Here is a 26,917-nt window from a genome sequence, read left to right as displayed (position 1 = left end):
AAGAGCCTTCAAAACGGCGTAGTTTGGGAGAGGAAAATAAGAAGGCAACCGTGGACCATGACCCAAAAAACCAACCCGAAAAAATAATTAGTATCTACATCAAAGAAAAGTTCGGTTGATAATATGATAAAGCAAGAATGATAAACATATAAATATTTTTTTTAATTTATAAATAACCTGTGCTTTTCACCTGTTATTTGAAATTTTGTAATGTTAGTCTACTTTCTGGATATTTTATTTTAAGTAGATAAGGATTAATACAATAATTTTGTATTTATTAATTAAAATTTATAATAAAAAATTAATATATTTTTATACCATAAATAAAAATATATGTTAAGCTATAAATAAAATATAAATATTTTAAGAAATGCGTAAGAATTAAATTTTCATATATATAATTAATTTTCATAATTAATAAAATATAATTATATTAATATTAATACATATATTATAATATACAAAAAATAAAAATTATTTAAATAAATAATTACTTATTATAATTTAATTTAAAATTAACTCAATAAAACATTTATAAATATTTCAAAAATCCCTCTGCAGAGCAAGGCCAATGTTGGCCCTTGCTATTAATTAAGAATGAATGCAAGAGACGGATTTAGAATGGTGGATCAATCTTCATTTAGAATGTAGATGGATTAAGAAAAAATCCAGTGGATTTACAATGTAGCCCAATTCAAAATGGTTCATGGGCTTCACCCCACAACTCTTTCCATCCTTATCACCACCATAAACTGTGTGCACCTCTAGTGCCTGTGTCACCTATCATAGAAACTGAGATTTTGCCATAGCAGTGAAGATGGGAAGGGTTTTTGTGGTTGAGCTTGATGGAAGGTCTTATAGATGCAAGTTTTGTAGAACTCACTTCGCTCTCCCTGGTGATCTTGTTTCCAGGGTACCCACTTTTTTTCTTCACTCTGGCTCTCTACTTTTGTCTTTCTGGGTTTTTCATTTTTCAGCCATTTGTTTTGCACTTAAATTAAAATATTTCTTTTTTGGTGGTAAAAGTTGGTTCTTTTAGCATTTATTGATGGAAGTAAGTTTAAAGTTGAGAACTTTTTATGTGTGGATCCTGTTGTTTAGCAACACTAGAAACATGATAAAAATATTGTACTATTGGCTTTATGATGGTTGTTGATGATAATTTGTGAAATGAATTTGTGTTTTGTGCAAATGTAGTTGGCATTTAAGGAAAGATGATATAGGAGAACCTCAAAGTTTAGGATTTTGGAAGCAGGAATTAAACAATGAAAGTTCATGTAGAATTTATTATTGCTTTCAGTGGTCAAATAGGATTCAAATTAGTAGTTTTATGATCAAATTTTGTTGAGAATCAACTACATGAACCAAAATCACCCTAAATAAAGGCCTCATGTTCTCTTAAGATGGGGAATTTTGTTTGATGTAATGCCTTATCTAAGGGCCTCATGTTCTCAAGATTACCAAAACTACATATATTTTTCCTTTACCAGTTAGCTGTTGTTTGATGGGTTGGCTTTTATTTAACTATTTTCTGCATCTGTTGTGCAATGAAGTCTCTGATTTACCTTTTAAAGATGCATTGCTTTGTCGGAATATATTGCTTCTTGGCATTGTTGTCTGCAGAAAAGAGATCTTGAAACCTTCCATGTTGAAAATCTTTGTTATACCATGTCTTTCTCCCTTTCATCTTTTTCTATATCATAATGGGCTATTCAAAGTAGCACCACTTCTGCGGCAGAGAAATCTTGATAGTATCCAGGTTATGGAAGTTTATTCTTTTATGATGGAAGCCCCCATAGCCATCCTATCATATTTGGAGATGTTTTCCACCTTTTCTATTGACCCCATGAATAGAAGAATTACTAAGAATGTTTCCACTTACCATTCAAGACAAAAGATGATATATTCAATCCTGAAACTAAGCAAAATATGAATGCTGCACTTTGGAAGCCATGAGATTAGGTAAATACCTTTGGTATCAAAGATAAAGTGGCTGCTCTGAACATGTTTGTAGATCTACTGCAGAGTGCAGACTATAACTTTTTATTACATATCTGTTAAATTCATGTTGTTATGCATCTTTTTAAATAGTAATTGGTTCACTGTTGCTTTCTTGTGCATATCTCTGTTCTGTTTATGTATATACACTTAGCGTCCCTCAGCCGCACACCTTGGTTCTGAATTTTTCATTTTTCTCTTTAAATTCTAGTATATACAATCAATGCAGTTCAACTTTATACTATATTGCTAACAACTTCTTTTCCATTTTCACCATTTGTTCAGTCTTTCCATTGTCGCCATGGCAAAGCCTACCTCTTCAATAATGCGTAAGATCTCAGTCTCTTCAAAGATTGATGGACTGACAATTTTTTTGTTGACAGAAAATTGATTGTGTTTTACTAATCTTTTTTGTCTTTTATAAAAGATTGTGCAGTTTTTATTCAACCATGATCTCATAGTCTTTTTTTTTGTCTCTTCTAGCTGAAATAATTTGTGAAATACTGAAATTTTTGTATCATACCACCATGATATTTACAAAAGCCATGACTCTTCAAAATCTCATAAGTAACATCTACCTCTGAAATATTTCATAATCAGACGAATGCTTTGAGTTGCTTATCATTCAGAGTTTCAAGCTTCAGGGTGAACATAACAGTTGGAGCCTTGGAAGAGAGGCTGATGCTTTCTGGAATGCACACTGTGGCAGATATATTTTGCTGCTGTTGTGGACAAATTGTTGGCTGGAAATACGTAATATCTCCGTCTGACACATGCACATGCACACACATGCACATACACATATTTATTCATAATCGAATCTTGCTACCTTTGCTTTCCCATGATATTCCATCTTTGCTGGGCAGGAGGTAGCACATGAGAAGACTCAAAAGTACAAAGAAGGAAAGTTTGTTCTTGAGAGGTACTACATTTACCTTTGGTTTCATTATTTGTTCTTTACAAAAAACATCATGTAGGTTTATCTGCTCTTGGCATGGAACAGGGGGAGGATTGTCAATGAAATTGACTTCTCTTCGGAAGTATACATCGATACTCGTCCCAGTATGAGTGACGACGAAGATGCCTGAAGTAGATCTACTAAGAGCAGATGTAATCTTGTACATATCCAACAATAATGTAATAATTGCTAGGGAAACTTGGTATTGTAATTTTATTCCTTTGAAAAAGTACTTCAATTATGTTATATAAGTTTGATGTCTTTTGTTTGTTTCTTTAGCTACTCTCAGTTCCTTGATGCTTCTGATACAAACATTTTTATGCTCTTTCAGGCATATCACTCAAGATTCCACATCCAACTTTAACATGAGAACATGATTCAAGCTTATCTTGGTTTCTTTATTCTTGAGACTTTTGCCTAAATGATAACAGAATAACTGATTCCTCCCTCCACTTTTCCTCTTTGTTAACCATTTTTAGATGAGGATTATTAATCCTTATAAGAGACATCTTATATAAATATATAAAAACCAAAGTTTTTTACAAAAAAGAAAAAATTTAATATAGATAATCTACATTTTCAACAAGTGAAAAATCTAAAAAATTGACATGTATTCTTTAATAACGGATTTTAATAATTTTAAAAAATTAAATAAAATTAAATAAAATTTTATTTTTATTTGTCTTAAATTATTCTCAATTAAATTAATAAAGAAGGTAATAAAAGTTTAATCGCCATTATTAACATATAGAATAATTTTGTTAAGACTTTTCAATTATAAATATTCAACTTTGAATTACATTGGTGCAAAAGGTATTCACTTTCCAATATTTAATTCAACTTTTTGAGATATGAATAGGTTTTCATTCTCAATAGACCACCATTTTTTGCATTGACATTTTAATTAATGAATGTAATTTTAGTATTTAATAAGGTAATCTATTAATCTAAATAAATATATAAATTATTTAATATCAAAATTTTAAATAAAAATAAAAGTCTAATTATTTTTAAACATATTTTTCTCTATAAAACATATAAATTTTTTTTTTTTTAAGAATCATACTACAAGTGATTAATTACCATATAAAATATTTTAATTTGAAGGCATAATTTACTCCTAATCAAAACTTTTTAAAACATAAAACATAGACTTTTCAAATAAAAACGAAAAACATATTGATAATTAAATAATCCATTATGATTGATTTGCTTAAATTACTCTAAATTTTACAAGAGTTTCCCTATTATAAATAGAGAATCATCTTATATTAAGATTGTTCAAAAGTTCACCAAAACCCTTTAAATACATTTGTTTAGTTGTGATTAGGTAAATCTTTACTCAAAAAATTTTATTGAATCTATTATATAGCAACCAATGATTTTTATTTGTAGTTATTTTTAGTTTGATTTAGTTTTTCAATCATGATTAATAATAAAAATGTATTATTTTTATTTTAGGTATTATTTCTCATTTGTTTACCTTTTTCAACCCATAAATGTTTTTGCTTTATCATATGTGGTATTACTTTTTTTTTTTGTTTATTTTTTATGCATATTCAATTAAACTTCACTTATAATTTATTTATTCTTAATGATTTTAAGTGATTTACTTTTTCTATGGGCTTGAATTTCATATTGACATGAATCTCTCTTTGATTTCAAAATATTGTATCGAAAATTTTTATAATAAAATAAGATAAAAATATCACATTCCATGAAATAAGGAATAAAACATAGATATATATATATATATATTTTTTGCTTTCGCATTACGATTTTATCTTTCAGTTGTAATTTTTTCAAACATCATGTTTATTTATGTTTAATATATGCGATTTTATTCTATTATATATATTTTTTTTATTTAATTTGCTTTGCATGAATCAATAACATAAATTTTTTTTTTTTGTACAACTACATAAGTTTTAAATTAGAATGTTAATTGCTTTCACTTATGCCATGATTGAATGTCTTTTGTCAACAATTTTATCATGATCAACTATTTGGTCATAATTAATTTAATTGCTATTGAATAAAAGAATTGAATAAGAAATATCTTATGTGTTTAATGTGTATTTTTTAATATATGTATCATTGTTTGATGATTTACAAATTTTAAAAATAATAATTTAGACAGTTTTGCTATTTAATATCCATTATGATACATAACAAACAATTAAATAAATTTTATTGTTAATGAAAATTGTTAAAAGACATAAGTGTCTCTTTATTTTTAATTTTATGATATATAATAAGATAAGTTATTAAAATTTTAAGGTAAGTAATATACTTATTTTCACCAAATAATTCAAAAATATTGATTCAGTATAATTTTATATTCAACATTTTATCATGCACTTTTTTTTTTACGATATTTATATTCAAATTTTTATATTTCAATTCAATTCATACAATAATACATACTAAAAATATCTTACCAAATAAGTGTCAAGACAATTCATTTTTCTTATGCAGCTAAATTCTATTAAATTTGTTAAATTTTCATGTTATAATTTCTCAAAAAAAAAAATCAATAAAAAATTATATTTGAAAAATATTTTGGACAACTTTCTCTATTTTGAAAAAAATAGTGAAACCTTAAAATAAATAATTGATTTTCATTTGCAATGATTTTTTTTTCTTATAATCTTATGTTGACTTAAAGCATTTCAATAATTTTCTTAATTAGGTAAATTAAATACTAATTTTGATTGAAAGTTCACTAATCAAATAAATATGAATTTTGTTTTAACACATAAAAATTTAATAATTTTGATATTTAATTAAAACATAAAATAAAAAGAAAAAAAGAAAAAGTTATTTATTTATGATTTACTTTACATAAAACGGTTTGACCATAAAACGACAAGCCGGTTTGATCGTGTCAATAACTCACTAGTTTTCATCCGGTTGTTAAGGTTGCCGCAAACTCTTCCAAAAAGACTAAAAAAAAAAAAAAAAAGCTTTCTTCTTCTTCTTCTGTCTTCCAATTTTCTTTTCTTTTCCATTTAATTTTTCATGAATTAACCTTTTCTGTTTTGATTTCTTTTCTACTTTTTTGGTTTTTTTTTTCTTGCAGATGGGAAAATCAAAGATGGGAAAATCATCTTCTTTGAAGAAAAAACGTTCCAAAAATTCATCTCAGGTACTTTCTTCTCTCTCTCCCTCTTTAAATGTGAACGATTTTTCTTTTTCTTTGACGATTTCTTTTTGTGGGTTAAATTTTTGGTCAGTTATTACCGGCAATTTGTAGTTTAGTGGTTTAAAGATTTACCCTTTGCTTGGATGCCTAGAAACCTTAGGAATATTGAAGAAATGTGAGATCTTTTAGCTCATTTTTTGGTATTTTGTTCTTAGAAGATTGAAAATTTAAAACTTTGGCTTAATTGGGCACTAGGAAACTGAAAGTTAAGAAATTTGGACTGATATTTTTGGTATTTTCTTCTTATAAAATTTTAAAAATTGAAATTTAGTTTAGTGAGTACTCAATTGGGTGATTTGATTGGTTATTGGATGACCCTTTTGTTAGTAACTAAAAATATCATTTAATGTTTGAATAAAAAGTTTGGCTGAAAATGGGTTCTTAATTTGATTCTCTCCCTTTGTATGTATGCCGATTTTTCATTTTAGTCACGAATGAGGAAGAGAAATAAGGTTAAAAGCAGGAGAAGCAAGTCCAAGAAGCTTCGACGTCGACATGATGATTCTATTTCTTGTTCGGATGATAGTGATTTGCGAAGTATGGTGTCTGTTTCATCCTCTAGTTCTGAGGATGATTATGGAAGTCGCCGGTCCAGGTCTCGTAATAGGAAGGATGTGAAAGGTGGTAAGAAGAGGGCTAGAACGCAGTCCTCCAGTAGGGAAAGTAGTGAGGATTCTCCTTATGTAAAGAAACGTAGAAGATCAAGGGGGGATGATAAAAGGAAGAGAACAGGCAAGAGGAAGAAGTCTATGAGAGACTTGAGCGTGAGTTCTAGGAGTAGTGGGTCATTGAGTTGCTCAACTTGTTGGAGTGGCAGTGATGAGATCGGATATGAGACAAGAAGGGGCAGATCAGAAAGGAAGGAGAAAGATAGAAGAAGGTTGGAGAAGGATAAAAGAGGAAGCAAAAGGAGTAAGGACAGATCAAGGAGTTGTTCATACAGTAGATATAATGAAGGCAATGATAATCCGATTGAGGTGAGAGTGATGGAGGAGAGCAATTCAAGACGGCTGAAATCAGTAATTACTGTTGTTAAACATGAAAAGGAAAGCAGCAGAGAGTTGAAGACTGATGAACCTAAAGAAGAAGTATATGATTATGATGATTACCCATCCTGCAGAAGCAATGATAGTAATGATGGCTGTAGTCGGAGGGAGTTACCTCAGCATTCCCATGTCGTATCCGAGACTAAAAGGTCTTTAGATGATGAACAAGGAGAAGTTTCTAACATCAGAACAAGCAATGTTGAAAAAAGTGGCAAGGATGGTAAACCTAGGTATGATGCCTTGAGGGAAAAAAGAAAGGTTTCTATTCCTTTAAACAGTGATGATATGGAATCAATTTTAAGACAGCGTGCACTAGAAAACTTACGAAAGTTTCGTGGTGGGCTCCAGACAAACATAAATCCGCCTATTACTCAGAATGATAAGAATGATGATGATGTTAAAACACCATCCTCTGCAGACACTGACCTGTTTCAGATTACTGTTCCTAAGGGAGATGATTCTAGAGTGGCGATGGCAAACCAAGTGAGTCAACCAATTAGACAGCATCCAGTTAGAAGAGACTCTACAACTCTTCCTAAGAATGATAGGAACACATCATATCTGAATGACGTTGGAAAATATTCTGGGACTGTGGGGAGTGATGTTGCTTCTCCACCAGCTCTGGTGGTTCCTGCTGGTGTTCCTAGAGTAGAGTTTAATACAGTTATTAATACTGCTTCTAATAAGTCAAAGTTGGTTATGTCACAAGCCAGACTTGAAGCAACTGATACTTGCATTACTCAGAAAAAAGAAGCTGCTGCACAGGAACCTTCTCAAGCCAAGTTGGTAACCAAGACGAGTGTGAATGAGGGTGGTTTAAAAACTGCCCAAACTGTGAAACCCCCCGAAGACAATGCAGCTTTTGTTTCTAATAGGCCGAAGTCCGTTAAATGGCAAATAAGGTCACGAACCAGACTTGAAGCACCTAACACTCGCATTGCTCAGAAACAAGAAGCTGCTGCACAAGAACCTTCTAAAGCCAAGTTGGTAACCAAGAGTAGTGTGAATGAGGGTGGTTTAGAAACTGCACAAACTGCGAAACCCCATGAGTACAATGCAGCTTCTGTTTCGAATAGGCCAAATTCCGTTAAATCGCAAATAAGACAGGAATCACCTAATACTTATACCACCCAAAAACAAGAATCTGCTCAAGCTAAGTTGGTAACTGAGAGTAGCGTGAATGAGGGTAGTTTAGAAACAGCCCATACTGTGAACCCCCCAGAGTGTGGCAATAGTGGTGGTAAAGTTAATGACACCCATGATTCTGCTTTCAATAAGCCATTTTCTTCTTCCATATCTACCTCTGGAGGCATTAGCTCAGATAAACTGGAAAATGAGACCAACGATGGTTCACAGTTTCAGCAAAAGACAATGTCTGTGATGCGGGGTGGGGAAATGGTACAGGTTAGGTTTTAACCCGGTGGCATTGATTCGCTGATTTCTTTACATGTTATTATAATATTGTTAATTTCTTTTTCCAGGTGAGTTACCAGGTCTATATCCCTAAGAGAGCCCCTGCTTTGGCTAGGAGGCAACTCAAGCGCTGATGTTAAATCTAAAGAGTTGATTCAAGGAGGTAATTTTTGTGATGACTTGAGAGTTGCAGACAACTATAATTTTGCCTGCAACATCAGTTGGAGATATTTCTGCTGATAAAGAGTAAATCATAGTCGACCTTCTGATTTCTGATTGACCTCTAGTACAGCAGCTATAGCTTTTAGAAGTATGGAACTAGATGGTGCAGTATATTATGGTAACATTGGGTTCTATAGTACATTTCAGTGTTATAGTAATATTTTAGCCGACTTGCTTAAATATTGGATGTACTGATAACTGCTGCTTCATATGGCCGCTCGGGGGATAGATTTTTTCATCCTCTTTTCTTGGCAGTGTAGTATACAGTGGATGACACCCCCTTTTCTTTTTAATGAAACTCAACTATGAATATGATTTGAGGAAATAAGTTTCAATCGTATATTCTTTTATATGAAAGAGGCTGCATTACATGTTTTTTATTATTATATAAAAGAAATTGCAATCTAAGAATAAGAGAAGAGATAGCAAATGCTAGGAACCAAACTCTAATTTTGTTGGATATCATCATAAGTCTTAATGATGATTGCGTAAATCAATTAAGCTTTGAATTCATTTCAATCGTAATTTAGAACTAAGCCAAAGCAAGCAGAATCAAACTTGACACAACAAAATTTGACCATATTTCAATTCAAGAATTTTCCTTAAAAAACCAGTTACATGTTTTAACAATGATATACTAACAACGGATCTGGTACTCCAAATCGAAAGTAATTGTCTACAAGACATTCTGTAAGACCAATATTGTAATAAACCAGCAAATGCCCGTTCGATGCCAATATCTTAAACTGACCATTCTTAATTCTGCTTGTCTAACCACTAAATGTCCTTCAGCCGCCAGTCAGAATTGTTTTCTTTCTACCACTTAAACAAGCCCAATCATCCATCTCTGACACAGATATGTCGTCCAAGAGTGGGGAATATCGATCCATAATGTAGGGAAGCTGCATAAAACAAAACTGAAAATAAGGTCCAAGCACCTATGTATTAATAAAATGAAATAGTAACATTTTGGCGGTAAGACTTTGCAAAGACACATCAGAAGTAAATATGTGTTCATGTTGTCTCAAGTTCATTTGTTTGGTCTAATCCTGAATTGATCTATTGTTCACCCTTGGGTAGCATTTTTGTGTTCAGTAGTTTGCAGCTATTGTAAACCAGTAGAACTAATGGAGCCTGAGCACCACACCAAAACATCCATTTGGTTTTTTTTTTTTTTTTTTTTTTTTTTTCATTTTTTTAATATTTGACACTGCTAGAGATTGAATCCTGAACACTAAAACTAAGAGTTCAATATTTTATCAACATACCACGATTGTTGGCCTTTTTTTTTTTTTTTTTTTTCATTTTCAGCTTACAACACTGCTTGAAAAGTTAACCTCTACTGGAAATGTGTATATACACAAAATCAACCCATAAAGGCCATTTTTTCTTGCTGATTAGCGATCACTATAACAAAATTGTAGTCCATCCCCTTCAAAGGTGGGGGGACTTTTGGGGTTACTTCTTTGGGTTTATTATGATGTGCTCTCTGAACATAAGAAATTTCTTAAGATAAAGTTCTAGGTAAACATGAACTTCCCACTATGACCAAAGCCATAATTGATATGGCCAACCATTCTGATCAAACATCTAGTTTCCTATCATGCCAATAAAGTTAATAACTTAAGCTGGGAAAATACCTGCTCAGATAGAATACCGGAAAGGCCAATTGCTGCCCCAGGCTTAGCATGAGAGATAATATCATCTGCTAATTCTAGCAAAGGATTTAAAAGTATATTTGCAATGACCACATCGTATTTTTCTTGTTCAGATTCAACCACCTTCTCACATGAAGTCTGCTTTTCAACATATTTATGTTCATCAATTAAGGGGGAGGAAGTATTGCCAGAAACCAGGTGTAATTGCAATTTTTCCGGTCCTATGTTGTTCAGAGCAGCATTTTGACGTGCAGATGTTATTGCTATAGGATCTATATCAACTCCAACAGACAAAGAAGCACCAAACTGCAGTTCACATCATTATTGAGAAATTAGCATGTGAGAATCAGCTGACACAACATATTACTACAGTATTGATAAGAATCCTAAATCACATGAAAAATGTGAGAAGAAAGGTGTTAAGTCACATTTGAGTGTACAATCTCATAGCAAGATGAGAAAAGTAGGAGACACATACACCCGGAACACATTTGAAACTCAAAATTTATCAAATATTTATCCAAGATCTCTTACAACCAATAATATCATAGAACAAATGGTGATGTAAATGGAAGGTAACACCAATATCAGTACCTAGAAATGTTTACTCATAACTCAGATTGACAAGGTTTATTATAGTTAACGTTCGAATCATATGATCAAGAGTTAAATACCTTAAGTGCTGCAATTGCCAAAATACCAGAACCTGTGCCATAATCCAAGAAGTGTTCTCCTCCTTTTATCAATCTCTGTAGCAGCAATAAACACAATCTAGTGGTTGGGTGCTCCCCAGTTCCAAAAGCCAATCCAGGATTCAAAATAATATTTGTTGCTTGAACATCCTAAGGGAATGAAAACAAACACATTTATACTTGTTCAACTCACCAATAATACTTAAAAAAGTAACATTCTTCTATGTGCATAGAAAATAAGATTTTATTTTGTATGAACATGGAGGCATTGTCCTGGAGGAAACTTAAAGACTTACATGTGTGTGTATATATACGCAAGCTCTGCTTATAATAGATTCTTAGCTAACTTGCAATATTGTCCTCACTTAAAAGGAGTTTAAAGGCCCACTACAGAATAAATAGGCCAATGGATTCTGAAATGAATGGCAAAGAAGGGAGTTGTGTATGTATGATACATAAAGACTGCAACAAAACCTTAAGAGAAGGTAATTGGATATAACCATACTGGGGGAGTCTTCCACTCAGGAACAATCCAAAGTCCTTTAGTAACTTCAATTGGATCAAATGATTCCTGTATCAAACAGAAACAAGGATTCAAATTATATTATCAATGAAATTGGATTTTATCAGTAGAACTAGACATGTAAACCAATTTGGGAACACCTTTAATCATCCATAAACCACTTACACAATAAGATCCAAAAAATGAATGGTTTCAAAAGTTAAAGTAATGATTGAATACGCTAACTTGGCCTTTTAAAGGAAAAAAGAACTTTAAAGTGATTTAGAGCATTATCAGAATCATTACTTCATACTCCCTATTTCCTTCTTCTTCTTTTACATAAATCATTACATAAAGGGATAATGTCCTATATGGCCCCTGAACTATTTTAGTTTGTTGGATTTTGTACCTAAACTAAAAAAGTTCCTAAATAGGTAGCTAAACTCTGAAATCGTGTATCAATTTGGTCCAAGAGTTAACTTCGTCAGCCAAGTTGCTGACTTGGCTATTTTAGCCAATAAAAATCCACCAGTACAATATTGTTTGAGAATAAAAATCCGCCATTAACATTCTGTTTTCTCCAAGTGAAAGCCTCCTCTCTGACCTAACATTGTGTGAGATTTGCTTAAACCAGTAAAAATTCTTCATGGGTTAGCACTAAAACTGAAAGAAAGTTGTCAAATCAACCCAATGAAGAAACTAAAAAAAAAAGCAGTACCCAGATTTTGTGGCAAAGAATGATTGTTTTAAACGTGAGCCCAATGCTTGAAGTTTTGAACTTGGAAATTTAACGAAGGTTTCTCATATAGCTACATTTTGAAAATATTAAAAATTTATGGGTTATGATTATGAAAACGCATATACTAATATCTCTATAATTCCAACTACAAGCATCATAATTTGAATTAAATCCTTGTATTTTGAAACAGAAAAACTTGACAAAAGTAAAATGAAAAACAAAAGTTTTGTAGCTAAAAAATGTAGCTTTTTTTGAACTGAGAAAGAAAGAACAGATGGAGTACTGATGGAGAAAGAAAGAATAAGAAAAAGAACAGAGTACTGATAACTGTTCAAAAATAAAAAACAAAAGTTAAAGTATCAAATCCAACAAACTTCAATTGTTCAAGGATCAGGACATTATCCTTACATAAATAATGTGCCGATAACGAAATTAAAATTTAATTAATCATAAAACTTTTTTTTTCTCAATTATTTTATGTTGCAGGTGCCTTGAAGCTAAATTGTACTAGACCAGAGAATGAGAAAAGAAAACTAACCTGAGTTTTCTTTATCCAGTCATACTGCTCACCTGCTTTAACTTCATAACTTGGTATCTCTTTTAAGCCTATAGAATCAGCAGCCTGTGAGATGCATACATCCACATCTTCCAACTCAGGAAATATGGACTCAATGCATATCTGCATAAGAAATACAAAATCCTTCAAAACATTCTTCAAAACTCTTCTTAAACCCATTAAGAAGCAAATTGACAAGTTTGGTCACTCATTCTTCTTGCACAAGAACCTTAAAAACAATCAAATCCCAAGAAAAAAAATCCATACTTTCCAATCAAAATCCAATCTTTAAGAAAAAAAGAAAAAAGGGTAACCTCATCAGAAGTGTCACCATTGTCAAGTTCACCCACAGTAGTTGAACTTGCACCAAAGCACATAAGAGCTTCAGAAAACATATCCTAAACAAGCCAACACCCCCCCCCCCCCCCCCCAAAAAAAAAAAAGAAAAGAAAAAGAAATTAATATACCATTCACTTTATAAGGAAAACCCAAAAAATGAATCAATGAATTCAAGCTTACAGCAATATCATTTCGACATCGAATACGAACAGAGAGATAAGGAGATAGTAAGGTAGAGGATTGAGGCTCAGTTACTGAAGTGTAACAATTAGAAAAACGAAGAGAAATCTTTGTGGGAATCAATGGTTGCCTTTTGGGGTAGATGTTTGTGAAGAGGAGAGTGAGAGGTGGGTGAATGAAACGGCGTGAGAGAATGGAGAATCCATAGCTCGAAGTTAAGGTAAGGTGTTTGAAGAAATTACTCGATGACATTATTTTTTTTTTCCTCCCAAGATAAGATCTTTGGGATTTTTTGGACGTTTAATAAGTTGGAACGTATGGCGGTAAATGGGTCCTATAAAAACAAAATATCTAATTGAAAAAAAAGAGGAAAAAAATAAGAACAAAAGAAATGGTCTTCTCCTCTAACCCATTATTGCTCAGCGTTCCTGACCCCACCTCGAATCCTGGCTGCGCGACTCCGGCTATCTCGACGACCACCAGACGACCGCGGCTGCCGCCACCACTAGCACCTCCGTGACAACTGACTCAACAATAACCATCCCAATCACAGGCTTCCTTTTTGGATTTTGGTCTCTTTATTTTCTCATTTATGGACTCTGCTCTCTCTCTTCACACTTAACCCATTCTCCAAGCTCACCACCACTGATTTCTCCGGCGAAACTCCGTAGTGGACTAAAGGGTTTTTCGGGGATTTGGGGTCCTATTCGTTTCCAGCTTCCGTTTCTCAGGCGAGGCTCAGGGTTCATGAGAATGTTAAGCGTTATTCCCGGAATTATGCCTCACTTGTTATCCTTTTCTTTACTTGTTCTCTGTAAGCTAAAACTTTCTTTGTTCTTTACACTTATTTGTGAATTTTAGTTATTGGTTTTGAGAATTATTTTCGTTCTTTTCTATGACGAGGTAAATTGTTTTTCTGTTTGTTTCCTGAGAAAGTTGTGGGAAAAGAAAGAACCTTAGATAGGTAAGATAACTTGTTTTCTTTTTTTGTTAATGGGTATCAGCAACTAGTTGCACTTGTTGGGTTGCTATCAAGTTTGGCACTTTGGTATCTTTTCAGGTTTTTCAGTGATAAGTGGGGTTTGGATAGGTTTCCTGTCACTCAACTGGTCTTGATTCGCATGGCACAATTTGGTGAGTTCTCACATTTCAGCACTTTAGTCTTCAGCAGAGGAAATATTGTTTGTGATTTTAAGAAGATTTCTCCTTTGTGCTTGTAGAATTTATTTATAGAGCTTACTCCATGACTCAATGCCTCCTTTTATTATTACGTTTTTGCCAATGATTACCATTTGGGGGGTTAAGCAAAAAAGTAGATTGACCTTGGAATCTTAGTGAAAAGAAAATATGATTTGGATGAACATTTTTTTTTTTTTTGGCACAAAGAGGCCATAGCCTGAGGATGGCGGAAAGGGTTTTAGGAGCTAGGGTTCAAACCTCGGACCTATTGGATATCATCTTTTAAAACTGATTGCATAAACCAATTGAGTTTAAGATCGGGTTTGGATCAGGTTCAGATCAGCATTTGTCAGGACCTATTCGTAATAATGCTATCCATGAAGCAAGTAGAGCATGTAGGAAGGCTATTTTCTTCTGGTTTTATAACATTAACCTCACCTCATCTTTTGCAGCTACTGCAATTATTTTGATATGGTTGAATGTTCAAATGGCTCTATGCTGTGCCCTTGGTGTCAGTTATATCAGTATGCATATTCTTTTCTACTTTTTATTGATGTTTGTCTAATTTGTACGAGCTTATAATTGTATGTGCCTTGCAGTTATGATTTTGCATACTGCATTTTGAAAGCTGACTCCAGTAAAGCAACCTTCTCGAGGCAGATGGAAATAGGAAATTGCATCAAACTGAACAAAAAAAAGATGGCCAACCCACAATTTGAGATTTTATTTTGCGGCTATAGATCAACAACTTTTCTTCAATGAGGTAGGCAAACAACCTCTGTAAAGCATAACTGCGTACCTGCTGGATGATGCTTGAACGAGTGGTATTACTCAGCACATGTAAAATGGAAGAAGAAAATGCATTATTACACAATGAATATGTGATAATCGCTATTGTTTTGGTTTCTATCAATCATTTGCTGATGACTCCTCTATAAGGAACTTTTGCTGGTTTAACTTCGTATAGCACCTCTTCCTCCCCAGAAGTTGGCTAGTTCATTCAGAGTTTGCAATTAAACAGTGCTCGGCACTCAAAGTCCAAAATTTTGCTACATGAGAACTCGAATCAAATTTCAAGAGGTGAATATGATTCAGTTCATAGATTTTGTTTTTCCTGTAATCTTAGGTTGTAAGCAACCCTATCAGTCACAAATTTGTAACTAAACCATCATGGATGGTTGCCATCTAGAGATTCAAATTAGAAAATTTCGTGGAATGGTTTGTTGATGTTGTTGTTTCATGGCTGAGTTCTCCGATACTCTTTCAGTTACAGCTGTTCATTTTGAATCTACCATTTAGTGTAATATGCAGAGGTGTAGAGTCTAGACAGCCTTCCATGTTGCCTGAAATCCCATTAGCCAATGGGTTTGAATGCACTGGAGACTTTATTGATGGCTTGCTTGCCTTAAAGAACTTGGCATAGATCAAAGCATATCTTTTACTTGAAAGGTTTCAAGAATCTACATGGCCAAAGTGGAAGTATTTGTGCCAGTGGCAGCTGTAGGTTGCCTTCATATGAAACTTGGAAGGATCCATTGTAAAAACTTCTGGCCACAGAATTGGTTCAATTGAAACTTCAGTTAGATCTCTAAGATTATATGTAAGATTTGCTCTCTTCATCCATTAAAGCATGAAAGGCTGCCCCTAATAATTCAAGAGGGCACCATCAATAACCGAAGTCAAGTTAATTGAAAAGGTGCTCACAGTCACAAGGCCTCCAATCTTGGAGCCGGTAAAGTTGATCCAAACCTGAATATCCACCCGAGTATGTGATCGAACCCAAACTAATCCAGATTAACAAAAAATAGCCAAAAGTTTGAAGGTGAAACAATCAGAATCCTAAATAAACCGTAATCCAAAAAAATTGAGTTCAAAAACAATCTGATCCGAACTTGACCCATCTATTTGCCACCTCCATCCAATATATTCATTCATGAAAATTAAGGACAACAGAAGAAAACTATAAAATGTAAGCAAACTCACTTGCAAGTTTATACAAAGAGATTATTTTTACTGAATGATTAATGTTAGTGAGATTACATCTTGTAATGTGATAATTGCAAAACCTAACTATACATCGATGCTGCCACTGCAAAACAAAAATGTATAAAAATAGAAAATTTAATCATAATGGATAGTAAATGCACAAGTTTCTTAAAATGTTATGTACATCAAAATCATATGAAATGCAGAAAAGTTAACACTAGAGACATAGTCAATCTCGTATTTTCCTTCAGGTTGGGTTGAGATCCCGCTATGTTTGGCTTTGCCATCTGCGTTACATGAGAAGATTTCAGAATGGCACATTGTAAACAAGACTTCATCTTCAAAATGAAAATCATTTGTAAAGGGAATAATAGTTCAACAAACCTTGAAAGTAGAAATCTGGCAAGAGGGCTCAAGTTGGAATTTGAATGAAGTTCTTTATGCTGCTGTTTTTTTCTACTGTCAGTTTCCATGTTTGTATTTTGTGTGTCTCCAGGAGTCGTCTTGCCCTTGTTGAACATGCGAGCTGCTAGCTCCTGCATATCTTTCAATGAAGATTCCTTCGAGCTGCAAAATTTTACCTCTGCTTGAGTGAAAGGGGATGATACTGTGAGATATAAAATTTATTTTCTTTGAACAAAAATTTTCAAACCTTGCCAATCGCTCCAGCAACCTGCGAACAAGAGCTTCACAAGATCCAGGCTTTGTACGCTCCATATTTACGAGAGAATTTGTAACTGCATGCACAACTGACCCTTCTGAATCATCAGCAATGACCTACATTGTATGCATTGACAAACTATTAAGATGTAAACAAATCTAAAGCAGACTTAATAAATACAGGCAGCTGACAGTAGACAACTTCATCAAACAACCATGTCCAGATGATGGCTTTGAGTAAAGACATAAATTCACACAAACGAGCTCTTAACATGAATTAATGACTTAGAAACATGCATTCTTTGGCACAGGTCCAGTCCATATAGATCATGGGCAAGGACCCTTATTTACTAATTTAATCATCACCTCTTTCAGACTTCCTCCTGATTTTACTCATATTAAGTTGCTCCTCTACCTCAAAACAATCGTAGATCAATGTTCTTTTAGTCAAAACCATTTTCAATATCCTATCTCTTATTCCTGGATTTTTCCATCTTCTATCATAACCAAATATATATTTTTTTATTTATTACCCACTCACTAAAGTTGGTATGGAGTCTTGTTTCACTCCCATCATTATATGAATCACTCATTTGATAAAGATCTGGGTGAATGAGAGTCTGCACAAAGATTAAGTTCTATGTACAGCATACTCGATATAGGGAAACCTATATCATTACAAGCATCTTAATACAGCCTTTGGGTAGCCAACAGCCACATGACCTGTTGGTAGAGTGATGACCTCTTAGTTCGAGTAATCAGAGTTCAAATCTTGATAGCCTCAAGTGTAAAAAAGAATGCAACCTCTGGGCTAAAGATTGCTTAAATTGGAAGAATATTTCAAAGTTACCTCTATCACACTAATCGAAAGGGAAAAAAACTAAACTAAACTAAACATCATTTGGTGCGCACCTCTTTCAGGGAAGGGATAAGCAACATGGATAGTGGTACAGATGATGATGCTATCTTTGCATTTTCTTCATCATCACTTGGTTGTCGTAATCTTGGAAATAATCTTTGTGCATCAAAATATTCACGAGAACTTCTGGAATAGAATAATAATAATCAGAGATATTAACACAACCGAATAACAACCAAAGCTATATAAAATTCTGCATTGAAGATATGGAAAGTTAGCTCTTTGTCAGGCTTACCTGGAAGAATCAGAACTGCTACTCATTTGATCTCTTCTTCTGTTTTCATGTGCAGGGCTACTGATCTTGCTCAGTGCAGACCTGTCCCTAGCATTTCCTTTCCTCAACCCAGCTTGAATTGCAGCCTTAGCCTGAACCGACATATTAAAAGATGAGCCTTTCAACAAAAACCATGATCATACACTCTGTATCTAGAAGCTAATAATAAATTCAAGTTCCATGGTAAGCTCAGATTTCTACAGGAGGAATTTCAGTCTCCAATAATAAATTTGTTATACGACAAAAGGTTTTAGAAAAACTCCAGCTTGACAAGGATTTATGTATTTGATTGTAGATAGAATTCAGAACAATAAGTAAAAGAATAAACTATCAAACAAGTGAATGTTAGAAATAAATGGTAGCAAAAATAGTCAGAACAACAAGTGGAAGTTATACAAATATCATAACACATATCAATATCGTTTATTAATCAATGAAACATACACTCTAAAGCCCGTTTGATTGTCATTCACAACTAAACACGAAAAATCTAAAATGGTTTAAAGCATAATAAAACTGATCAAGAAAGATAAAAAAACAAAAACAACCTCTGCAAGATTTGCTGCACTATCTTCAACTGATGCACTTGAAGTTCTTTCTTGAATTCCTAGCCTGGATTTTGGAGTTCGAGAAGAATCAGAGTCATCATGTTCACCACGGAAAACAACAGTTCCACTGGTAGATGCATCTTCAAAAGAAGCATATTCGCTGCTAGACTACACAGCACATTGAAATCTAATAAAATCAATGGCTGGGACACAAAAGGCAACAGGGACTTTATCTACTGAATATTTTTGTGAAGACAACTGAGAAGGAAGTGAAGGACGCTTACAAGAGAGCTTGGGTTATGAAACAATGCAGATGATTGAGATCCTCTAGGAGATCTTACAACAACAGTTCCCGATCCACTGACAGACATTTCATCCTGGGAATAAAGCAACAAAAGCAATGTGATAAGATCTGAGCATAAAAATAACATATAGTTAAGTTTAAGAGACATACAAACAACAGATTATATGAAACTGGCTCTAGCTTAACATAAATGATTGGTGAATACATCTAAGTGTGGCATACAGGAAAAGAATTCTCAAAAAGTTTAATCATATTACTACATTGCATGCCAACTTAATCATATGTTTAATTCCACTGTTAATTTCAGAAAAACGACAGTCCTAGAAGCCCATAGATCACCCCATGCAACAGAGCATTTTATTAAGGGCATAGAACAAAAGGGAAAAAGTTTTGATGCCAAAAGCCACAATGCAGTGAAAAAGTTTGCCATTGCTTCAAGTTTTGTGTGCACGCAGTGTGCGTGCGTGTGTGTGTGTGTGAGAGAGAGAGAGAGAGAGAATCTTACATCATGGTAATTATCCTGATGTTCATCATAGTATGACTCTCTAGGGTCTTTTCCAAAGGAAACTTCTGGGATTTCATTAAGCACAATACCACTCTCTGGAGTTCTTGGTATAGCTTGATTATATGCAACTTCTACTTTCCTTTCTCTAACCTGAGGAGGTCTTACAGCACTTCGGACAGTACCTGTACTCTGTGGTCCACCAATACTGAAGTCCCACCCAGCATTTTTAAATGTTTTCCCCTGGTTACTGCTTATCAGAACAAGTCAGCAAGAATCCCATCACAATCAAGAAAGTACTGCTAATTAACACAATCAACCCACCTAGCTCGAACAGTTTCTTCGCCTCTTATATCTCTTGAAATCTTCACAGTGTCGTTTGACTCTCCTATAGCTTTGGGGCCATTTCTGGGGGTTTCTGCATCTTCCTTTAGTTGGTACCTCGGGCACTCTCTATTAAGAACACAAAACGCAAGCATCTTAACTACAATAACCATTGTAAGAATGATACCTGAACTTAGCATCCCCTTGTCATGACATTTCAGAAACATGACCAACACCATAAACATAATTTTGTGTGACCCAAGGCGTTTTGACACCTCAACTCTGTCAGATACAGATTCCTATCAAATGTTGATTATGAAACACTGAGTACGAGATGGCACCTAATTCTCTCCAGAAGCCTCTGACTCTTCCTAGCATTCCTGATAAAACGATGGTTGAGAAGTTCCTTGGCGCTAGGCCTCTGAAATTAAACAGATTAAAGAAAAGCATAAGGCAGTTTACAGCATTCAGAAAAAATTAAGCCAATAAACCCAGGATCACTCAACTTACACCCATCAGAATAGTTTTAGAAGTGAATACATTAACAGTAACATTGCAATTTAATTGGAAGCTGACAGAGTTTAGGGAAAACCTAGATAGCCTAAACAAATAGAGGGATATGCAAAAAGCATGATTGCTTACCTCAGCAGGCGCTTTCTTTAAACACAAGGAAACAAATTCTTTCATAGGCCGGGAAAAATGCTTATCCAACTGCAGGATAGAAATTTTGATTACATTTAAACTGTGAAGCATGATCATCCATCAAAAGAATAAGAAACATGAGAATAAATCATTTCACTTAAATTTCATCATTATAACAAAAACTATTGACATTACCTGAGGTGGATTTTCTCGAGGTATTATAAAAAGAACTCTCATAGGGTGAAGGTCTGACAGTGGAGGTTCCCCTTTGGCCATTTCAATCACAGTTATGCCCAAAGACCATATATCTGCCTGTATCACCGAAGAGTCCAAGTGATGGAATGCTATTATTCAACAAGACTTAGAAGACAAAGATATTGCACACTGTGCATAAGTGCCTGTGAGGGAGAGAATGTGCAGATGGATGACAGGTGAAAGCAGCAAAACATGTCAGAAAACTAAAGAAAAAACACTCCAAAGGCACAGCTTTTAAGAGTACCTTCTCATTGTATCCTTCTGAATTCTGAATGACTTCTGGCGCCATCCAGAATGGTGTTCCTACAAAAGTCTGATATTTTCAACCATATTAGTTAATTGATGATCATATGACAATCACACCATTTGATACACTGTTTGCATAAAAACAGATAATGAATTGTGGGGTAAATGGAATGCAAGCAAATTTTAATCCTTCGATAAATATCATTCAAGTTTCTTTCTAAGATAACCATGGCCCTGGTGGCAGTGAATGCATTGGAGGTAAAAATCACATGGATGGCGATAGTACCACAATACCATGCTAAACCAGTCATTTGACAAGGCTGTTTACCTAGAGAAGACAATTCCAGATTTGATGATATGGAAAGATACAGATAATAGTTGGAAATGGAGAGTACCATACAAAAAAAAGGTTGCAATCCATAATCAGTTGCTTTCACTACCGATTTGAACCCCACCAACATACTGATATTGTATCCTTCTTTCCTTTCTTGAACACCTAAAACCTTACTTTTTACATATTAAAAACTAATTTTTCATTTTTTTCTAATTGATGCCTTTAAAAACTATCAACAATTCTCAAGAAACCAAATTCTAGTATAAAATACCTTAAAGTGAACTTTTCGAGAAACTTGATGTCAAGTTTCTGAAACTTTGTTTTAAAATGGAAAGAGCATATATCAAAGCTTGCCGTAAATTGAAATCCAAAAAAAGAAGGTGTTATAATTTAGTAGCTAACGAGCATATAGGAAGGTGAAGAGAGAGAGACACCATCACCAATCAAAGACTTGTCTACATTTCTTCTCTTTTCTCTTAAAGAAACACAGATGAACCAAAAATTAGCTTTTTCTAGAGAGAGAGAGAACAAACAGCCAGAAATCAGTGTCACTAAAGGCATAGAGATTTAAAAAAAAAAAAAAATTGCAGCAGCCAAAGCTTGGAAAGAGAATTCATGCTTATTGGAAAAATGATGTATATTTAACAGAACAAAATACTTTACCTTCCTCTGTGATATTGTCCTTGTTAATTGTGCTGAAACACCAAAATCTGCAACCTGTTACAAGGACATAAACTTACTTCCAACAGACAAATGCATATACCTCCACTTATTTTATACATATAATCATAGCCGCTATACACAAAAAAAATTCGTGCTAAATGTGAGCCTATTTGAAAGGAAGAAAAGTACCTTAACATCACCATTCTCAGTCAATAAAATGTTTGCCGCTGCCAAAGAGATAGCATAAATGTTGTCAGTGATGAACAAAGAATAAGTCACTAAATCCAAACAACATTTAAAGATATTAGATGAAGGCTGAAAACAAATGAGATGTAATTTGAAGCGGAACCTATACCTCTAAAAGTCTCTAAAACCGAATGTTTTAAAAATTTTCTTCTTATCTATATGACAACTATATTTATGACTTATAAGTGGACCAAAAGAGTGAAGAAAAACAACCCTTGATATCTCTGTGAATCTTTCCTTCATTATGTAAGTATTCAATTGCATGCAGCAAATCGCGTGAAATACAAGCAATTGACATTTCATCTAGCGGAGGGCCTGATTGGAGCTGTAAATAAAGAATCGTCATTAGCTTTCCAGGAAAACTAAATATTATTCAGGAATTATAGTGCATTAGATCAGATATTAAACAAGCGCACCCAAGACAAATATAAGGAGACAAAAACTAGTTCATGCAACCACAGTCATATGATAAAATTGGCAGTTGCATCCGCACCAAAAAAATTGGTGGTTGTATGGTACCGCCCAAAAAATTCAAATCAGTGATTGTGTGCGGCCAACACTAGAACAGGAAAAAAAGGGCCACCAAGGTCTACAAAGAAAATGCCTTGGATTGGAGCTAAAAGCACTACTACAGAAAAGATGGCAGCAAGTCCTTCAAAATTTTGCAATTACTATTACCTACTTTAGTTGAAGTTTAGCAATGAAAGGTAGTTCTATAGAATCTTTTATCATGCGGTTAATATTTTAAAATTAAACAAGATCATTATTAACAATTCTCTCCCTTTGCCACTGCTCCTACCTCCCCTCACCCCCACCCCCACCCCCCAAAAGAAAAAAAAAAAAAAAGCAATGGAAGTTCAAAGTTAATGGACTATGACCCATGTGGAAAATGTGGTTAGAAAAGTGAAAAGGAAAAAGCTTGGAAATCAAGTTCCTGGGCTCACTAAGAAATACAGAGAGCGATACTAAAATCCACTCTTTATCATTTAAGGCATAGTCTTAATCAATTTCTTCCTTATAATGGTACATTGAATGATCTTTGTTATGGCCACTTCCAAATTTACTAATATCTTGGTCAAAAACACTGTGAAACCAAGAAAAGTAAAACAGTTCATGTAAATTGGGAAGCAAAACTTCCTAGTTAATCTTCAATCAAATATCATGCGGCAAAGATAAGCAAGTAATAGAAGTAACCTACTAGGTCAGCAACTGAACCACCAGCCATGTATTCCATTATTATCCATAGTTTAGTTTGGTTAAGATAGGAACCATAATACTCTGTGATGTATTGAGAACGGCATTGAGACAAAACAGAAATTTCCTGAAACAAAAAACAAAACATATGAAAAACCTACTAACCTATCATTAAAGACTTAGGTTACTAGCTCACAAGAAATTAAAGTAATACCTTCTGGATGTCCTCAATTTCATCCTCACTGCAGAATGCAAAACAAAGGCAAATATAAGAAACAGCTAAAAAACCCAGAGCAAAATAAACACTAAGTGAATGAAAGAAGTTACATGCCCCATCTACTTGCTAGTAAATAAAGGCACATGCAAGTTGATGAATTACAATTCACATCGAGGGATGAAATCAATAAAGGGAAGATAAATTAGATTTGCAGAACATGCACAAACTATAGATGCAATTAATTTATTTATCAAGCAAAAGTGGTTTTGTAACCAGAAAACCACACACATATACATAGAGACCCAGAGTAAGAGAGGAAGAGAAGGAGCAAGTGAGCAAGTTAATACTAAACAAATGAACAATAAACAGAAGATCATATACAAGACTTTCTTGCTCATAGCAAGCCCTGCCTCTTGACACTTGAATGCAGAATAAATCAAATAAAATTTAACAAAGGTATCCACTTACGATTCCTCTAAATCAATAACTTTAATAGCAACTTCTTTGTTCAGTTCCTTATCAAACCTGCAAACAGAGAAAAAGAGAGAGAAAACCAGAGGGAACCAAGGGTGAGGAAATTTCAAATTCAAAATTCCAAATCTCAATAATTTCAAAATCCAAAGCTACCAAAAACAGAGACAATAGAGGCACTTATAAGCTAAACCCTAAACCTTAAGATAAACACCAAACACCACATATAACCCTAAACTACCTAGAAATTACAATAAAACTCATTTAAGAAAAGTAATTAAATAAGGTCCTAGAAAGATTTTAGTCTTCAAGCTTCTCTGCATCCTGCATCACTAAGAAGTAATATTGCTGTGTAACAAGGGCCAAATAAATCACTGACTATTGCAGTAGGCCAAGTAGCTTTTACACCAAAGGAAAAATTGTTTGGCAATCACAAGTTATATATGTGCATCAAATAAAGAATTTTTCAATCTTAAATAGGTGTATAGATGGTTTAGTAAGGAACAATTTCACATGAATAACAAATTCCATAAGACAAAAAGTTTATCTATTTGCCTTTAAGTTCTCTAATGGGCCTTTGGTCTCTTCAATTTGATTACAAGCATAATGTTTTCAGAGAAAGAAGTTTATTTCTTCAAATAATCATCAACTATTACGATTTCAGTTAACTTCTTTACATGATAAACAACAATTGTAAATCTAAATTTTTAGAGAGTAGATTTGATAAGTTTTAATCCACATTTTGATCTTGAAATCATGTATATAATTTAGGAAAGGGGGAATTTTCATTTCATTGATAGATTATCAACCAAATTTATTGTTTTATGCCTCTTTAAAACAACAATATCAGAGGGACCACACCCATTAAATCCCTACTTAATTATGAAGTTCCATGATTCCATCACATGACACACAAACTGAATCTTCTTTTTCTTTTTTTGTCTCTCTCTCCCTCTCTGCAAAGATTTAAACAAAGTTCTACAATGTGCAACATAACACATTCCAAGTAACACCATCACATTCACTTTAAGTTCTTTTCTCATAACAAAATGTAAATAAACAATTCAAATGCACTCAAGCAGTATGATAATAAAAGAAATAGAAAAGACTTACACTTTATAGACGTCGCCAAAGGATCCCCTGCCAATCAACTCCAACTGACTAAATCTAGACCCTGCTGCTTCTTGTAATCCTGCAATATCAGCCATTTCTACACACAAACGCCTTGGACACCAAAGATCAAATCCACCCCAAAATTCAAGCCCTCAAAACATTCACATTCCAGCGATTCTTCAATTAAAATGCGATACCCACTTCCAAATTGCCAAAACCAGCCTCAAAAACCCAACCCCTGAAGCAGAAATGTAAAACAAAATCCATTAATATCCTCAGATAGAAGTCACACCTATAAATAACAAAAACAAAAGCATACCCCAAAAAATCCCACATTACAAGATCTAAAAACCCATTAAAAAACCCAAAAAAAATTGAAATCAGAAAATGCACATAAGCTCTTACACTCAAAGCAAAGCTTAAAAAAATTTCCTTTTTCTGTTAGGTGAAAGAAAGGATATGTTAAAGGGACAGGCGAACAAAAACAACAGGAATTGTTGCAAACAAATTCAACAACTGCCCATTGCAAGTTTCACTCTCTTTTGATAGTGAAACCACAACACTCCCACGTGTCTTACAAAAAAATCAACAACAACTGGTTTTTCGTTTCATTAAGTTCTTTTTTTCTATTGGGAAGTTGTCTTTTTTTATAATTTTTACCTGTTGGGTTTTGGCAGATCTTTCTCTTTCGTTCTTTCGATGTTTGTCTCCCTCTGTTTTCGTCGAGAGTGGAATTTTTAAGCTTGAAAGAGATCGAAAAGAAAAGTGTCTGTTAATGGAGTTTCCCTGCTTTCTGTTTTTTTTTTACTGGCAAATTTAATTTGTTGATAATAAAAAACGCACCGTTTTGATTATTTTTTCTTTTTATGGACATGAACGTCGACGTTGCAATGAACGGGCCGGTATCTTTTGCCTGCTTTTTATTTGTTCTTTTATTTCACTCAAATGGGCCGACCCACAGCCCATGGCTAAACTGGGCCGTGCCGTTATCGACTTCTTTGTTTTTTCTTTTTTTTTTTTTTAAATATTATAGTAAAAGAAAATGTTTTTGAAAATTTAGAGCATTTGAAACTTAACTTTGCACGTTTTAAAAGGGAAAGAATCTCATATCTAATAGTCAAGAATTAGATTATGATTTACAAGGATATTTTTTTTCTATCAAAGCATCCTTTTTCAAAATATAAAATCATAAGAGTAAGCCTTTGAACTCTTAGAACAAACAATATCTTATAGCAAATACAATCTAAAAATCCTTAAATTAATAGAGTTGATTTATTGCATATCAACAACATGAAATAAATTTTCATTATTAGATAATCAAAGTCATTGTTA

At 33.6% G+C, this 26,917-nt stretch overlaps 4 protein-coding genes and 1 pseudogene across 9 annotated transcripts; 3 read left to right on the top strand and 2 right to left on the bottom strand.

Annotated features, from left to right (window-relative positions):
* The first annotated feature begins 754 nt into the window (after positions 1-754).
* LOC111298849 (Yippee family putative zinc-binding protein) lies at positions 755-3,234 on the top strand. Of its 2 annotated transcripts, none has more exons than XM_022893547.2 (5): positions 755-913; positions 2,284-2,327; positions 2,643-2,751; positions 2,865-2,920; positions 3,002-3,234. In XM_022893547.2, the coding sequence occupies exons 1-5, from the start codon at positions 818-820 to the stop codon at positions 3,084-3,086; spliced, it is 390 nt and encodes a 129-aa protein (XP_022749282.1). In that variant the 5' UTR covers positions 755-817; the 3' UTR covers positions 3,087-3,234. The 2 variants fall into 2 exon arrangements, with proteins under 2 accessions (XP_022749282.1, XP_022749281.1); XM_022893546.2 differs by having other exon boundaries at positions 2,628-2,751.
* Positions 3,235-5,867: 2,633 nt separating this feature from the next.
* Positions 5,868-9,192, top strand: LOC111288541 (uncharacterized). Its single transcript, XM_022879464.2, has 3 exons — positions 5,868-6,104; positions 6,590-8,611; positions 8,689-9,192. Exons 1-3 carry the CDS (start codon positions 6,039-6,041, stop codon positions 8,752-8,754), a joined length of 2,154 nt encoding a protein of 717 aa, XP_022735199.2. The 5' UTR covers positions 5,868-6,038; the 3' UTR covers positions 8,755-9,192.
* A 208-nt stretch (positions 9,193-9,400) lies between these two features.
* On the bottom strand, positions 9,401-13,939 carry LOC111298843 (uncharacterized). Of its 3 annotated transcripts, none has more exons than XM_089759309.1 (7): positions 13,918-13,939; positions 13,304-13,387; positions 12,972-13,112; positions 11,698-11,763; positions 11,175-11,342; positions 10,483-10,806; positions 9,401-9,744 (listed from the first exon to the last, which is right to left on the bottom strand). In XM_089759309.1, exons 2-7 carry the CDS (start codon positions 13,382-13,384, stop codon positions 9,631-9,633), a joined length of 894 nt encoding a protein of 297 aa, XP_089615435.1. In that variant the 5' UTR covers positions 13,385-13,387; positions 13,918-13,939; the 3' UTR covers positions 9,401-9,630. The 3 variants fall into 3 exon arrangements, with proteins under 3 accessions (XP_089615435.1, XP_022749279.1, XP_022749280.1); XM_022893544.2 differs by lacking the exon at positions 13,918-13,939 and adding an exon at positions 13,509-13,881; XM_022893545.2 differs by lacking the exons at positions 13,304-13,387; positions 13,918-13,939 and adding an exon at positions 13,509-13,882.
* Positions 13,895-15,497, top strand: LOC111287301 (PRA1 family protein H-like; annotated as a pseudogene). Its single transcript, XR_016341453.1, has 4 exons — positions 13,895-14,326; positions 14,513-14,642; positions 15,140-15,211; positions 15,287-15,497. The product of XR_016341453.1 is annotated as a PRA1 family protein H-like (transcript).
* A 1,280-nt stretch (positions 15,498-16,777) lies between these two features.
* LOC111287302 (uncharacterized) lies at positions 16,778-26,373 on the bottom strand. 2 transcript variants are annotated; one of them, XM_089759307.1, is made up of 21 exons: positions 26,246-26,373; positions 25,586-25,823; positions 24,470-24,526; positions 23,999-24,026; positions 23,789-23,911; positions 22,804-22,915; positions 22,534-22,571; positions 22,345-22,398; positions 21,346-21,414; positions 21,042-21,158; positions 20,847-20,915; positions 20,546-20,625; positions 20,205-20,333; positions 19,884-20,130; positions 19,359-19,451; positions 19,075-19,242; positions 18,488-18,618; positions 18,246-18,378; positions 17,326-17,450; positions 17,058-17,240; positions 16,778-16,960 (listed from the first exon to the last, which is right to left on the bottom strand). In XM_089759307.1, exons 2-21 carry the CDS (start codon positions 25,678-25,680, stop codon positions 16,942-16,944), a joined length of 2,070 nt encoding a protein of 689 aa, XP_089615433.1. In that variant the 5' UTR covers positions 25,681-25,823; positions 26,246-26,373; the 3' UTR covers positions 16,778-16,941. The 2 variants fall into 2 exon arrangements, with proteins under 2 accessions (XP_089615433.1, XP_089615434.1); XM_089759308.1 differs by having other exon boundaries at positions 18,246-18,375.
* Positions 26,374-26,917: the final 544 nt, after the last annotated feature.

Source organism: Durio zibethinus, chromosome 4 (genome assembly GCF_047325235.1).
Source record: "Durio zibethinus cultivar Kanyao isolate XHJ-2024 chromosome 4, ASM4732523v1, whole genome shotgun sequence".
NCBI lineage: Eukaryota > Viridiplantae > Streptophyta > Magnoliopsida > Malvales > Malvaceae > Durio > Durio zibethinus.
Note: the sequence above shows the minus strand (reverse complement) of the source record. Positions and strands in the feature narration are given on the sequence as shown.